The sequence below is a fragment of the Idiotropiscis lumnitzeri genome, chromosome 8 (genome assembly GCF_059441095.1).
Source record: "Idiotropiscis lumnitzeri isolate Australia: NSW breed Sydney's pygmy pipehorse chromosome 8, RoL_Ilum_1.0, whole genome shotgun sequence".
NCBI classification, from domain to species: Eukaryota; Metazoa; Chordata; class Actinopteri; order Syngnathiformes; family Syngnathidae; genus Idiotropiscis; species Idiotropiscis lumnitzeri.
The window spans coordinates 6,235,866-6,252,185 of record NC_142398.1 but is presented as its reverse complement, the minus strand read 5'-3'; the positions used below and the strand labels follow the sequence as shown (position 1 = coordinate 6,252,185).

General features: G+C 43.4%; 2 protein-coding genes across 8 annotated transcripts in view; one reads left to right on the top strand and one right to left on the bottom strand.

The window, feature by feature from the left end:
* pcm1 (pericentriolar material 1) overlaps nucleotides 1-11,020 on the bottom strand; it is a 30,231-nt gene extending 19,211 nt beyond the window's left edge. For all 7 annotated transcript variants that reach the window (XM_088303860.1, XM_088303864.1, XM_088303865.1 and 4 more), the window contains exons 1-8: nucleotides 10,833-11,020; nucleotides 10,033-10,144; nucleotides 8,510-8,746; nucleotides 7,747-8,082; nucleotides 5,753-5,923; nucleotides 2,102-2,221; nucleotides 1,827-2,016; nucleotides 1,651-1,760 (exon numbers count right to left, since the gene is read on the bottom strand). In XM_088303860.1, the coding sequence (XP_088159986.1) occupies nucleotides 1,651-1,760; nucleotides 1,827-2,016; nucleotides 2,102-2,221; nucleotides 5,753-5,923; nucleotides 7,747-8,082; nucleotides 8,510-8,746; nucleotides 10,033-10,128 (1,260 nt within the window). In that variant the 5' untranslated portion in view covers nucleotides 10,129-10,144; nucleotides 10,833-11,020. The remainder of the gene's footprint in view (nucleotides 1-1,650; nucleotides 1,761-1,826; nucleotides 2,017-2,101; nucleotides 2,222-5,752; nucleotides 5,924-7,746; nucleotides 8,083-8,509; nucleotides 8,747-10,032; nucleotides 10,145-10,832) is intronic.
* Nucleotides 11,021-12,063: 1,043 nt separating this feature from the next.
* sart1 (spliceosome associated factor 1, recruiter of U4/U6.U5 tri-snRNP) lies at nucleotides 12,064-14,866 on the top strand. Its single transcript, XM_088303617.1, has 2 exons — nucleotides 12,064-12,261; nucleotides 12,393-14,866. The coding sequence occupies exon 2, from the start codon at nucleotides 12,404-12,406 to the stop codon at nucleotides 14,729-14,731; it is 2,328 nt and encodes a 775-aa protein (XP_088159743.1). The 5' UTR covers nucleotides 12,064-12,261; nucleotides 12,393-12,403; the 3' UTR covers nucleotides 14,732-14,866.
* Nucleotides 14,867-16,320: the final 1,454 nt, after the last annotated feature.

Here is a 16,320-nt window from a genome sequence, read left to right as displayed (position 1 = left end):
TTTTTGCAGCCTTAAGGCGCACTTTAAAGTCCCAAATCCCGTCCAAAAAAAGCCGGGGCGCCTTTTGATGCGGAGCGCCCATTATGTGGACCGAGTGCACCGCTGGGCTGACTGCGAACGTTACCTGCCTGCACACTGCTTATATAGAGAGAAGGCAGGCGTGGCTAACGACAGCAGGCGGACGTGAGAGGGGAACGATGGGCGTGAACGACAACACAAAGGCACGCCCCCAGTGCAAAGCAGGCCCCAGTGCCCCTATATGGGCAAAGTGCTAGCTCTGTATGGAGAAAGCCGGCATCATATCCGAGGAGCTGCGCAGCGTCACAGAATCTGACAATGACGAGAGGGAACCTGGCGTGTTTGTGGGAGAACTTGCCCAGCTGTTTATTTCTGATACAGAAGAGGATTTTGATGGATTTGTGGATGATGACTGATTAACAATAATGTGAGTTCATTGTTAAATAGTTCAATAAAATACAACCTAACTCAGTTTTGCTCCTGTTGCCTTTTTAAAAACAGCTAGCCACGCTAGCCATGCTATCTTATGTTTTAGTGTACATGCATGTTAACTAAGGTATTGTATGGTAGGCTGGGAGGCGGAATTTTGCTGGGCCTACACTCTTATGCTATTCAGTTGATTTGGGGTGATAGTTTTAGTTTTGATGTAACACAGTGACCGCACATCGTTTGTTGATTAGTGACTTGCTCACACCGGCATTGTGTCGGCATCCCATCTGAGGGGCTGCGCGACAGCGAGATGGCGAGACAGACTGATAATGACTCTCCTGTTTGGTGGAGAACGTGTCCAGCTGTTTATCTTGGATACAGAAGAGAAGGACTTGGTGCATTTTTGGATGAGAACAACTTCAGCACGTTGTTAAAAGCTAAAATAACGTGCCACCGAACTCCCGCTGCCATTTTAAAAACACGCTAGCGCGACTGAGCAGCTAGCGCAACTGCTCGGTGGCTCGGTTCTGTTTGCGCCCAATGATACGGTGCGTTCTATCTATGTATTAAATACAGAAATAGCACCCTCAACTGGTACTGCGCCCTTTGATACGGCGCGTCTTTTGGCCGTAAAACGGAAATTCATTTTAGCTAGTGGCACGCTTCGCACCTCCTCGTTCGCCTCCTTATTTTAAACGACACTTGTTAGTGAGGTCGTTTATTTGCCATCACACAGCTCGTTGCTACTGCTGTGCATGGACTTAGATATAGTACAAATAAAGCTCATACTGCTGCAATGCAGGATAGCGTGGCGGTTAGTATTCAAGCAGTGGTGAAAGAAATTACTTCTGGGACAACGACCGACAGGGTGACAGATTTATTTATTTTGTTTTTTAAATCAGTACTGCGTGACCTACTGCGTGAACTAGGGGCACAAACCGCAGCTTAGACGATCTCAAAATTACGTCGTCTGAAATTGCATTTGCAGTCCCAAAACGATACATTGTTCAGCCGTACTACTGCTGAAAAAAAAAATTAAAACAATTTCCCCACGTTCAGACGCGCCCCCTGCATCGCACCGCTGCATCGCACCGCGCCCCCCCAGGAGGCCCGCCCCACTATTTGTAAAACCACATGGCGATGCTTTCCTCATCATGTACGTTATGCATGTACCCCACTGAAGACGCTTCTGATCTGAAATACCTGAGACTCCCGCAGTTGGTTGTGGAAGCGCTGGATCAGATCATTGAGCTCGTCGTTGAGCTCAGATGTGATGCTCAGCCCAGACACACTGCCCGTGGTCTCCGTAACAACTAGAATATGCAACAAAAATAAAAAAAATAACTGTTCTGCTTGTGTGTCACTAGTCTGAGTCTCACCTGCCGCATCCTCTATGACTGCGAGCGCTTGCTCGGCGCTGTGCTGCATGGCCAGCAGAGCCTCTTGGCGGCCCTGCAGGGCCCTGAGCTGATCCTGCTGCTCCAGCATCTTCTTCAGCAGCTCGTGCTGCTTGCGGAAGTTCTCCAGTTCTTCTTTCTGGTCTCGCATTGACGTGTCGGGCCAGTCACCCTGCAAAGAAACCACATGCATTTTCAAACAAGTTCAACAGATGGACCTCCAGGACTAATTGATAATGACGAGCAGCGAGGCATACCGGTGCCTTCGATGTGTCTGAGGACCTCACATCGACGTTCAGCGAAGAGCTCTCTACCAAGGAGCCTGAACCCACTGCAGAATCTTGCGTCCTACCATCATCCTCTTCATTCTCCCGAGCCTGTCACATCAACAGAGGTAACAAATTAATAATGCAAGACTTGCCTAGTTTCACCACAAATGACAAAGCCTCCAGGGATCCAGCTACTTAGTCTAATTATAGAGAGTGGAGGGAAATGCCTGTTCAATTGCCCTCTCAGTTCCTGGAACAGTATAATCTGAAATCGTACAAACCCATTATGCCATGTTTGGCCACAGTTGCTCGTATGATTTTGGTCAATAGGCTTTCACTTAACATAGCTGTAAGATGGGGTGAGGATATGTAAACAGTTTGTGTATTTCTAATCATGTTTTTATACACTATTTGTATCAGTGATAATTGCGCACGCACACACAGACACTTACGATGTTGCTTTAACACACACACACTTTTGCTTCTGTTGTCTAATAAGTTTCTATTTCCTTGCTTTCATTGTAAGCCATGATGTACTAGTTTCACTTTCGTTATACTCTCTTTCACACTCGAATAAAGGAGGAGGTCGAGCGGAAGTGAGCGGAGAGAGGGTGCTCAGGGCTGAAGGAAGCAAGATGGGTCTCTCTCTGTCTCACTTCCGGTCAACCGGCAAGGATGAACAACAATGCCTGCTTTTTCCTGGTGAGATCAGTAAAGTTATTTTCTGTCTAAGAAAGGCGTCAGGGCATTTTAAACCTGACAATAGCGTTTTTCTACCGCCAAGATACTCAAGGTGCTTTAAAAGTTCCTCCTCATTCACCTCCTGATGACAAAGTGATAATCTGATCTACGGTCTTGCACTAGGTTATGGTTTTATGCTCGCCACAATTCCGAGGTTCGAATCTCTACTCTAATCTCTACTGCGTTCCTGTTTGGCAGGGTTCGCAGTTAACTTTAAAAACTGCTTGCCCATAGGGCAAGTGCCACTAAAATTTGCCTTGCCCGAGTGGCCAAATTACTTGCCCGACTTGGGCAAGTGACAATTTTTTTTCTCTAAGAATAAAATGTTTATGGTTGTAAAATGTGCGCCAAAAATGTAAATAAACATATAATCTGATAAGCATAAATTACTCTTGTTTTCATCATCAACCATGAAACCCTACTCACAACAGCATGTATCATCCTGTGCAGTTATTGAAAATGTTAATTGTAGTTTTAATAATTAACAAATCTGCATGTTAAATTGGGAAAATGATATTACAGCAATCCAGATTATCAATTTTAAATCGCGGAGAGCCTATTAATTGAGTAATCACATGAGTAAATTATGAGTGTGGGAAATTTGTGTATTCCTTTAAGACCAGTGCCTTTGGTGCTGCCTCCATAAGTTTCAAAGCATAAACAGAACACAGTCACTGACACTATGTCAGGTCACATCATGGAGCTAATGAATTAAGAGCCAATAATCAAATATTACTCCCTTCCTTACTCACAACTGAATTGTCTACTTAAAAATATTCGAGCTATTTTAGTCATGTCAGAGGAATCCGAAATGTTCGGATTTGAACGAACTCGTCGCCACTTGTAAACATGCGCAGAAGGTAAGAAAACTTCCGGCTGTCAATTTTCGGCCGAAATATCGTAGCTTTTTGTTGTGTTTTTAAAACTTCAAATGAGGATGCAACTACAGCGAGTTCCAATACTGCGGGATTTATTGACGTTCACTTTAACTCGACATTCACTGAACTAACTGTTTGCGCCCGCCCATTGCCCCCGATAAGGCCAATGGACCATACCACAACATAAGGGGGTGTCTGGGTAAAACCATCACCATACAGTGCACACAAACAGATCACACCACAGTTTTTGTCGAAATTAAAGATATTTGGCTGCTTTAAAAAATGCTTGCCCGGTCAGGCAAGTTGCCCATAATTTTACCTTGCCCGTGGCCAAATTTCACTTGCCCCGGGCAATCGGGAAGCGGTTAACCGCGAACCCTGGTTTGGAGTTTTGCTTGTTGTCCTTGTGTTCTCTTGGCAAGCCATTATTGAAGCAAAACGATTTACAAATGCGTATTTAAATCCACAAACGTGTTTAAAAAAATCAGTATGTGTAACCACAGTCACAAATCTGTACAAGAATCTACAAATGCGTAATTGAAGTCACAAATGTGTAACTAGAATCTACAAATTTGTATAATGATTTGTTTGCGCAGTGGGACTCTTGATGGGCTACGTTCTTACATGTGACTTTTGCTACAGTTCAGCCGTGGACGAGTCACAAATGTGTGTAGCGTTTTGCAAATGCTTATCTGGAGACGTGTGTGGCTCTGTAGCTACATAATCGGACCACAAGGGGGCGCTAGTACTCTAGAGCTGCAGCAGACAGACTACCCGATGGAGTCAAAATGGCAGGCAGTGTTTACAAAATAAATTAGTTTAAAAAGAGAAGTGTTTATTAAATACACTAAAGGGAAGCATTGTTCATGTGTCAATTAGCAGGTGTAGGGAAGTCTCAGCCGTTTTTGGTTTTTTTTTTGCTTCAGTGATTATATTATTTGTGACATTTTGTTAGCGTATCGATATGTAATGTTCTCGCTACAGTAGTGGCTAGGGTATTTCATTCTATGAACGTCTGTTAATGTGGAGGAATGAGGAAATAAAGACACACTGGCTAAGTGAGTTCGATGTGTAATGTACAAACAATGCAGTTAATTCCACTTTATTCTATGATTTATTCCAATTTAAAGAATGTTAAATAAATGGGACTAGACCGTGGGTCGATACGATCCATGTTATTCTTGTATATATTGGTGGTACTGGGCTGGTAGAGTACTAGCGCCCCTTTGTGGTCTGAATGTGTAGCTACGGAGCCACACAAGTCTCCAGATACGCATTTGCAAATCGCTACACGCATTTGTGACTTGTCCACGGCAGCACCGTAGCAAAAGTCACACGTAAGAACGCAGCCAATCAAGAGGCCCAGTGCGCATACAAATCAATGTACACGTTTGTGACTTCAATTACACATTTGTTGATTCTCGGTACACATTTGTGACAGTGGTTACAAGTATGGATTCTTTTTAAACATTTGTGGATTGAAATACGCATTTGCAAATAGTTTTGCTCCAATAAAGAAAACATGTTTGGCTTCGTTAATGACTCTAAATTGTCTACAACCCATTATAAATAATTATGTAAATTATCGTCATCCAAAATGGCATTCAAGCATTGTATTATTTTTTTTTTAAATTAAGAACAGTTTTTTGTTAAATGGACTGTTCCAAGGAATTATGCACAGCAGTGTTTATGGTGGGAAACACATGAAAACAGTCATTTGTTGAATTTGCAACATTAGGAGATTACATTTGCTGAAATGAAAAGCTACGACGGTACAATCCATTTTAAGACTGGACCTCTCATTTGATTGCAGCTTTGCAATTCATTTTATTTTTTTTTCTGTCAATTAGTGCCACAGAACAGATTACAGGTATCAATGGACATCGTAATATTATCCCAATTTTTCACTTAGATTTTTTTGCAAGATTTCTTTTACATATCAACCAAAACACAATATTACAGCAAAACAGAGGAGGCTTTAGAAAATGAAGCAGAACGACAGAAGGCAAAGAAGACCCACCAGCATTTTTTGCAGGAACCGCAGGTAGGACTTCTCCTGCTCCTTGAGATGCTCGATGAGATGCGAAAGGCGCTCCACATTGGCCGGCACATCATTCTTCTCCACCAAGTCGTCGCGCATGGAGCTGGCCTTGCCGATATACTCGCGGATCTGCACCAGCTTGCTGACCAGCTGCAAAACAAAAATCGGGGTTGCTGGTGTTAAGAAGTGTAAAGTGTGAGAGGGACAGAGTGGGTAGCAGTCAGAAGGAGAGGAACAAGCTGCAGCGGGCACCCAGACTGGCGTATTTATAAACTGCCCTAAATACAGACGCACCTTCCTGCCTCACTTTCACCCTACTTCTTTCTCTCAATAGTCGAGAAGTGATGCTTAACATCCTCAAACACCGAGCACTCGGGCTGCAACTAACACTTGTTTAAATCGATTAATCTCATCTATTATTTTCTTCATTAGTCTAATTTTGAAAACACTTTTTAATTTGCATCCTTTTACACAAATACTTTACTTCAAAAATTCAAAAAATGTACCCCAAAAACAAATTATGATACAGTTAATGGTTTGGTCTGTAACATGTATAAAAATGGGCAAAAAATGTTGGTCATCGTTGATCTTTTTTTTTTTTTTAATTAAACACAGTCTCTAAACGATCAATTGATCATTGAAACAATTTGATTAATTTGAGAACACCAGTCAACAGCAATGTTTACTCAGAGTTGGTTTTGTGTGTCCTTAAACATATTTTTGACGCTGATTTAACTTTTTTTTTTTTTTTTTTTTTACTAATACATCAGGTTTTTTTAGATATTTTCTTTTTTTATTTATTTTTTTTAATTTGACCTATAACACCTCACTTTGTAATTTATAGCTATGGCGTTTTCGGGAAAAAAAAATCCACCTGGTGTGAACCCAGCCCTTAATTCATAAATATTACTATTAGGGCTGTCAAACTTATCGCATTAATGGGCGGTAATTAATTTGTGTAAATAATCCAGTCAAAATATTTGATGCATTTAACTCATTCACTACCAGCCCAGTAAAAAAAAAAAAAGGATCTTTGACGTATTTAGCCGTCAATGGTAGCGAATGAGTTAACGTATGCGCAGATTGACCCGCCCATGCATCCCCAGAATCCCACTCAGAAGTGCAGCGAGCGCTAGAACGGACTTTGTCTCCGTGATCTCATACAATGCAACAATTTAGAGATCATCAAAGCTAAGTTTTTTTTTAACTCATTTACTGCCATTGACGATTAAAGACGTCCAAAAAAATATTATTATTATATACGAATGGTCTCAGACGTGTTCGTGTTTTGTTGTGGGATGTGTGTGCTGTCCCGGTGGTGGGTGTGCCCAAATGAGGATAGGTCCACCAGCATTGCATTTCTTGAAAGACAGATTACGTGTACAATAGGAAGGGATGTCATAAATTTTGAAAGCCTGACGAACCACATGCTAACAATTTCATCCTGTCTTGTCACCGAAAATTTATGTACGTCACATCATTTTTTTCGTTAAAGAGCCACGTTTAGCTCGTCATCGTCTCCTTATCGTCATGAAAAAAAAGGGGGGGGGGGCGTTAACGTAACATTTTCATAATCGTTGACAAAAACAACACTGGACCAGAGTAGTTGCTTCGTTGTTGATTAAACCAATTAATCTATTATTCCTTACACCTGTAGTTGTCATAAACATCTACATTATTCAGAGACAGAATAATTTTTTTTCTTCCTGCAGCCCCCTCCGTCGCCGAACTCTCTGAGCACCTACTTTACCTGCCCGTAAGTTACACGTCAGGTTGGTAAAGTAGTATCGCTGTGGAATATAGATAGTTTCTTTTCTGGGTATGAGCACATTATCAGTGCATTCCTAATATTTCACAATGAATTCTGCCCAAATCATAGCCTCATGGCTAATTTAGCCACCAGGTACCATTAACTATGTCACAGAAAAAGTAGTTGGGCAAATGTGCCCCTTGAATTGTATAAAAAGTCTTACCAGGCTGCTGACAACGCTGGCTTTTCCTTCCTCGCAGTCTGAGCATACCACCGCCGCGCTCCTGTCGGGGCTTCCACGCGTTGGCCTCGTTGCAGCTACCTTGGCGGTAGGACCAGGGGTGAAGGCGTCCCTCGGTGCCGGGCTATGCTTCTTGGTTTCCTTGGCGACTGTGGGCGTGGAAGAGGCACAGGTGGTGGGCGGGAGCAGCAGCAGCTCCTTGCTGTTGTTGGTATTGACGTGCAGCGAGACGAAGTTGTAGGGTTTCTTGTTCTCCGCCGCCAGCTGCCTCTGGTTGTTAGCTGCCGTCACGCGGCCCTGAGAGTCACTACCGATGCTCTGTGAGGAGGGATTACACAAGTTAAAAGTCCCTGTAAAATGGAATCAAAGATTGGTTTATGTTTGAAGATAGTGCCTGAAAACCTGCAGACTAAAAACTACCTAGTTCAAAATTGGGTTTTCCAAATTTTTTTTTAGGCCTTGCTAAAAGGTGGCCCACGTACCATCCACATTAAAACTCAATTTAAGGCGCCCAGTGCGATAGGCCACTAGTCGCCAGTCACATTGTGTCTCCACTAAAGAACATAAGTTAGCTTGTGTGCTGATTTTACGACAACAGTCCACAATAACTATTCAATTTTCAAGAGCATCCCCCCAACATGTTTTTCCATCTTGTAAACCAGTAGTCCCCAACTTTTTAGAAGATTTTCACTTATGTCACATATATTGCTGCTCCAGGAATGTGAAACAAGGTGCTCTTGTTTACCTCATCCAAATCCGAGAAGTGAATCCTCTGGTGGATCTTGTCCAGCTCTGCCTGGTCCGGGACTGAGCGCTGGCTGGTGTATTTGACGTGCACTGGCCTGCGGCGGCCGCTCCAGGGGGTAGAATTGGGAGAAATATCATTGGTCAGGCGGCCTTCAGCCACCAAAGGAGCTGACAGCTTTTTTTTGTTTTTCTCCGACGAGCGGTTTGCCTTCTTCTGCTGCACGCTACTCCAATCCTGAACAAGTGATCATCAGTATGAAAAAAAAAAGAAATCAACAATGATAGTGGTTAGATAGACTTGTGGTAATAGCAGATTGCAGCGAAGCTATGTTTTTAATTCTTTTTTTAGCGTTGTGTCAAACAAAACAAAAGTTGCGAAGGGAGGGCCATTGGTTGATGAAATTTAAGACGAAATTCAGACAGTTTCAATCATCACTCATCTAATTATGTTAATATTTACATGGCGAACGTGGACTTGGGACTTCTGTGAGTTTTTGGCTGAAAGACACACGGGTCTGTACTACTAAGCTTCTGAACGGTCAATTTAAGCAGGAACACAGAGTGAATATGGAACGGAACATGGAGGAAGCACACAAGTTGCAGCAACATCCCACCATAGTTCTGTTCTGTATAAAATACAAAAGCTGGTAAATGCTACATCTTCTGTTACGGTTCTGATGTGCCAATTTTGCAGGCTCTTTACTCAAAGAGGCATGAACTATGTGCCACACTTTAATTAAATTTCCCTGACGGAATAAATAAAGTATCTACTAACTCATTTTGCATTAGCCTCTAACACAACGGCCATATCTAAAGGCAATCGCACACCCAACGACATGGAAGAAGCACAGAAACACACAAACCTGACAATAGCAAATAAATTACAATCAGCAACTGGCCCTTAACGACTACCGCAATCTATATTTTTATTGAATCACAAACATGCTGTCATTGTCAAGGGAAAAAAAATAATTCAGCTGACTGCAAATTCATATTTCCACCAATGCGTGGCTTTTCATCATTTTGAGTAACTTAGGCACCACATGAGATAACGCCGATGCTGAACATGATTTGTTATCCGATGTGCAAGTTGACGATCGGGGTGACTGTAAGGAGGAAGATCTTGAGTAAAACCCTAAATGTTGGCGACATTAACTGTTCAGTCACACAGTTAGATTGACCACTACTTGTCTTCCTTTCACTGTCCAAGTAGACACTACGGAAGGGACTCAAAATTTCATCAGCGATATCTGCAAAGTGTTTTGTTCGTGACCATTTCTTGGCTTTTAAAATTATGTTAAGCTCATTTGTATTATGTTGTCTGTGGTTAGCAAGTTTTCCTATAATACCACCCTTTTGAAAATAGGCTAACAAAAAAAGTGTGACGGTCTGATTCAACAGAAAGGTCCCACCTAAAATCTCACCTAACTGTTGTCTTTGTATTAAGACGATGGACATAAATGCAGTCATAAGCTTCTTTTAATGGTTGTATCAGGAAAATGAGGAGCTGGTGTCGTTTACCATGTTGTTGAGTCGGTCCTCCAAACTGGCGTTGGTGACGCTCCAGTTATGCAGCTCGTCCGTGCTGTCATCGAAAGGAGCGCCTCCGGTTGCCATGTTACCGCCCGCCTAACTGGAAACCCAAAACAACAACAATTCTCAAGATTGACATTAAAAAGATATACGGGTCTGGTGACTTGTGTATTTCGACCATCCACGGGCTACAACAACCTTGTGTGCTTAACTGCTAGTGCTTATACCACTCAGCGCCGATTTCACACGGGCCGAGCAACCAGACTCGCTTCCTCCAAGGTGGCCCCATGCAGTTAAACGCTCTGATAGCCGTCACTTGGGCGTCACAAACGGACACGCGAGGAGAGCGCACCTTACAGGCAAAGGCTCGTCAAAGCGAGCGGCTACGAACGTTGAAAGTCCGAAAAACTACTACTGCAGATGCGGACATGTTCTCTGGTTGGGGCGGTTAGGGTTCAACTTTGAAGTCGCTCCTGGGCCCGGTTATCACCATGGCAACCTTTGAACATCCCCACCACCCTCTTGAGTAGCTTCTCGACAGTGAACATCGGCCTTGGGGTGGGTGTACGTAGCTAATGCTACCTGTCAGCGTTCTACCATTAGGTAACGTGTCGGATGCTAACTACAGCACCACAATAGTGGAGCTGAAAGCCACCTAACTACGAACAATACATACAAGCCAAATTAGTAAACGAGTTAGAACTGCTTTCAAATTCTTAACGTCCAAGTAAACCGGTAGCCAACCTGTTTCATATTAACAGTTCAAAGTGAAATGGAATAATAATCACCGGAGCTTTACACGTTGCGGTGGACTATTTTTTTTACTTAGTCTCCCTCGTTGAATCCATGTGGGAATATCTTCTACTGCCAATATTCCTGCGCAGTGCTTATTTCGTGTAAAAAAAATAGAAAAGAAAAGCTTTGAGATAGATTTGCAAGCTTCGTTGAGCCAAACTCAACCAGCAGGTGTCCGGAAATCAATATGTCGTCACTCAACCGCGACAAGAACCGCGCGACTTGTTTTAAAGGTACAGTGCAGCTGCGCGGAGGGTCGGTGGCACGAAACCAAACAATTACTTCGGATCATCTTGGTTGTTTTCAACACTATGCCTCACCCTGTTACTAGGTTAACCACGGTCTGTTGGGCTTCAGTTGTAATAATCACCACGACACGAGCAAAAAAATCAACGTGACGTCACTAACTGCGACAAGATACACGGCGACACTGCTAGAAATTGGAAAAGTATTGTTTTGTTTTGTTTGTTAATAAAGATGTCTTTTTTATATTTAATTTGTCAAAAACTAAGGCTAAACATTAAGTGTGGCAATCACAAATCTACCTTTACACCCTTTCACAATGATAGTTTCCCAGATCAGACTTATAAATGATTCTAGCAACAAAAATGCGCAGAAAACTATGAATATTTGTAAAAAAATAAATAAATAAAAAAGTGCACTATTTTACTTCATTTTATTGCATGTTTCCAGTATGTTCGTTTAATTTCGTAAGTGTAGTATACTGTTCTGTTCTCCTTTTTCTTCAGAGAGCTATAAAAAAACGAATCAACATGTGGGAATAATGTCAAATAAACCAAACAGAATTATTAAGAAAATGTTGTCGATACTTTAGTGAACCCTGGGATTTAGAGGACCAGCACCCCCGCGGCCCTTGTGGGGAGAAGCGGTACAGAATGGATGGATGTAATTATAGATACAAGAATGGAAATTTAAAATAAGTGAACAAGTCTACCCTTGTTACATATCTGCTTATGTATTTTTAAATGTATTTGTTTTTTTAATGTCGTGAGTGAACCCGGAAAAATAATATTTTACTACTCTTAGTGGGACCGTCCCAAAGGTTGAGTCGCGGAACAATTGTGATTCAATGTAAAGAAAAAAAGGTAGAGTTGCATTTTCTTTTCGGGTTGTTTTAAACCCGGTCACACCACCGTCCTTTTATATTTTTTAACATTCTTGGGGTCACCATCAACGCTTTCCTGGTGCAACAACCAGCCTGACCTGTAGATGGCAGTCAGTTACTTCTACGCAACCGGAAGTAACTTCTCCAACGTTGCTGTTTCGTACGCACTTCGTGGGGCCAGAGCTTGGACGAAAACTAAAAATTGAACATAAATGACTCATTAGCTCACTTATCTCGACAAAGTTTTGGATAGTGTTGACCAAAGGGGCGGTGAATTCCTTTTGTCCACTTGCTGAGTGAGTAAAAGTTTTTCATTGTGGCGATTCCCCTATGCTAAGTGCTTAGCAATTCGAAGCTACCTCATTTTACAATTACCCGCTCTTGTCAAGCCTCTAAGCGAATATTTGTTCCTAACTTGTCACCGCAGGAAAAATCAAAATGGGTTCGTCCAAGAAACATAAGGAAAAGAGTCGGGACAGGGAAGCCGAGGACCGCCGTCGGGAGCACAAGAAACACCGCCGCAAGGAGCGCGACAGAGACCCATCGGACCGAGATGGTACTCGGGAGAAGGAGAGACGAAAGCGGTCCGCATCCAGAGACAGGAGCGGACGCGATAGCCGCAGCAAAGTCGAGAGAAGCGGCGGGGAGCCACGCATCAAGAAGGAGAAAATTGATAAGGCATACGAGGAGGGAAGCGGTGAGACGCTAGCTCAGTCCGCCAGTGGAGATGCATCTCTAAGCATCGAGGAGACCAACAAGCTCCGAGCCAAACTGGGACTGAAACCGCTGGAGTTGAATGACAACAAGAAGGAACTCGGCACTAAGGAGGAGCCGCTGGTGGCAGAGACAATCAACCCTGCTCTCATCCAGAAGCAGAAAGACATGAAGGAGAAGCTGGCTGCCATGAAGGAGAAGCGCCTGCTGAACCAGAAGCTTGGCAAAGTCAAAACGTTGGCAGAGGATGACTGGCTGGAGGACACCGCCGCTTGGGTGGAGAAGATCCGGAAGGTGTCAAAGGAGAAAGAGATGGCAGAGAAGAGAGCCAAACTCCTGGAGGAGATGGACCAGGAGTTTGGTGTGAGCAGCCTTGTGGAGGAGGAGTTTGGGCAAGGACGTAAAAACAGCGCATACACAGCACGGGATCTGAAGGGTCTTAAAGTGCAGCACAAAGTGGACTCTTTCGGCGAGGGCCAGACAGTCATCCTCACACTGCAAGACAAAGGCGTGCTGGAGGAGGAGGAGGATGTGCTGGAGAATGTGGGACTCGTGGACAAGGAGAAGGCGGACAAGAATGTGGAGCTGAAGAAGAAGAAGCCCGACTACAAGCCATACGAGGAGGAGGAGAGCGTGGATGACATGGTGACATTCAAGTCGCGCTCTGTGCTGTCCAAGTATGATGAAGAGATCGACGGCGAAAAAAAGAAAAGCTTCCGCTTGAAGACGGGCGGCGTGGCCGACGGCGAACGTGAGCGGGAGTTGCAGGCCATGCGGGAGATGCTCCGCAGCCAAGCACAGTCCTTGGAGATGCCCATGCTCGCGATAGCGTCGGAGTACTACTCACCTCAGGAGATGGTGGGCTTCAAAAAGACCAAGCGGCGCGTCAAGAAAATCCGGAAGAAGGAGAAGACGTCAGTGGCGGACTTTCTGCTGCTGGATGACTCGCGCAAGACTGACTTCGGCTCCAGGGCTCACGGGCGGGGCCGCAAAGGGGAATACGAGGACGAGAATGGTGCAAGCCGGCCACACGAGGTGGCGCCAACAACGGTGGTTCCGCAAATGTCAGATGACATCCGGACTGCGGAAATGGACATTAGCGACGATGATGACTTCACGCCGCCCGAGCCCAGTGTCATTGAGGAGGATGAGGCTGAGCAGGAGCTACAGAAGCAACTGGAGAAGCAGAGGAAATTGCGGCAGAAGCGGCTCCTCAAGGACTCCGGTGAGAAAATCGCCGAGCGGGTGAAGCGGCTCGCCAAAGACGACGGCGACAAAGACGCAGAGAAGCGCAACAACATTGTCTTTAACGCTACCTCCGAGTTTTGCCGAACGCTGGGCGACATTCCCACCTACGGTCTGTCAGGCAACCGCGAGGACCAGGAGGACATGATGGACTTTGAGCAGGAGGAGGAGAGGGAAGGCGCTGGCGACTCCAACTCGGACGCCGAGGACAATGTGGGATGGAGCAGCGTCAACCTGGATGAAGAGCAGAAGCACTCCGACTTTGCCACGGCCTCCGCCACCATTTTAGACGAGGAGCCCATTGTCAACTCGGGTCTGGCTGCTGCCTTGCATCTGTGCAAGAACAAAGGACTGCTGGAGACAGAGGTGCAAAAAGTGGCGCGCGTCAAAGCCACCAAAGGAGCCCTGCCTAATGACAACTACTGCATCGAGGACAAGATGGGTTTCGACGACAAATACAGTCGGCGCGAGGAGTATCGCGGCTTCACGCAGGACTTCAAGGACAAGGATGGCTATAAACCCGATGTCAAGATCGAGTACGTGGACGAGTCGGGACGCAAGCTGACACCCAAGGAGGCCTTCCGGCAGCTGTCGCACAGATTCCACGGCAAGGGCTCGGGCAAGATGAAGACAGAGCGGCGGATGAAGAAACTGGAGGAGGAGGCGCTGCTGAAGAAGATGAGCAGCAGCGACACACCGCTGGGCACCGTGGCGCTGCTTCAGGAGAAGCAGAAGTCGCAGAAAACGCCCTACATTGTGCTCAGCGGAAGCGGCAAAAGCATGAACGCCAACACCATCACCAAATAAACACTTTGCGACAGTAGTTGGTATTTTTTTTTCAAATACATATATAGTGCACTTGTGTTTTACAGTAATGGCAACAAATCTGAAATGGTTGTAGGTTTAGTAGTTACAAATGAGTAAATAAAATGCTGACAAAGACTAGTTTTTCCTTCCTTATTTTTAGGATTTGAGTCCGGTATTGTCTTAGCACATGACATGCTACTAGGTTAAAACTGAAATGAAATTATTGTAAAGAACTAACAAACGATATTTGCTCCTACGGTGGGTGTCGTAATGCCATTTACATTACATCCAATTTTAAACTGGTTTAAAATTTGCTCTAATGATTAATATTGGACATTTTGGTAACATTGGAACTAAAGTTGGACATGTACCATTGTTTATGTAAATATTTTTATATAATTAGATAATTATTTCAAAATTAGTCATATCTTGATAATTGTGAGACCATGTTTATTTGGAATTTGTCCAAATGCTTGGAATTTCACCCTTTCACCAGTAAATTTTCTGATTTCTCTTATCCTACATAAAAGCAGACAGATTCTTTGTTTTGTTTGTATTCCTCAAAATCAAACATTTGCAAACATCTTTTACTTTGGAAAACTGATAATTCTTTCCAATTTTCTAATATTATGGGCCACGCTAGGGACTGAACCACAATTTATGCATTTTCTGCACTGTCAATTTGAAGCAATTTACAGCTTAAAATAAAGTGAAATTAAATTGTCTTTTTACAACCTGATTTATTGATAAATTCATCAACAGATTAATCAATGATTGAATTAATTAAATTGTTAGTTGTACCTTTAGTTATATTTTCAAAACTTGTGTTGAACTAATGGTGTCATTGCATGCATTTGGTGAAAAATGGATGGTATGATGAGTAAAATAGTATCGCACTTATATTAATTTTCAACAGATTGAAACAAATCGTGTGATTATTACAATTATCACACTCATTTGATAACGTGATGCTTTAATGAACTAAAGTCAACATCTCCAAGATGACACCAAAATGAGGAAAATGGCTTGCATGTTATGAATGATTAGCGTGATTAATATTTTTATCGAATCTAAACTGATTTTTTTTTTAGGTGGGAGGGGGGCATGTCTTTTAATGTTGCACCGTTGATAGTTGCCTTTGTTAACTTGCATGATGAAAATACTTTGAGAATTGCTGCAGTGTGATAACTGGTTGTCCACGAATAATGTAAATAAAAATAAACATTTATAGTGTTAGTAAAATCCACGTGTAGTTGATGCCGTTTCATTTTGAAATGTGCCTTCAGATTTTAATGGGACCACTTTTGATGGACGGGCGGGTAGTCTAGTGTCCCCCAAAACTGGTATCACAATAGCAAGAGGATATTAAAAAAAAAACAAAGTCAGGCCTGATGACAGCGAAATAAGCACATTATATATATATATATATAGAGAGAGAAAGAGAAGAGAGAGTCCTTTGTCGTGGAGTACGCTGTAAATATGAGAAATAATGCACAGAGATCGGGCACCAGTTGCTTTTCTCTATCAATTTGGATAAAGAGCATCACTTCCGCAGTAAATTGCGACGTCCCTGTGACGCTACATGTCAG

What these genes read in the sequence shown, in the direction of transcription:
- sart1 (XM_088303617.1), top strand. Translation starts at nt 12,404, where the DNA reads ATGGGTTCGTCCAAGAAACATAAGGAAAAGAGTCGGGACAGGGAAGCC.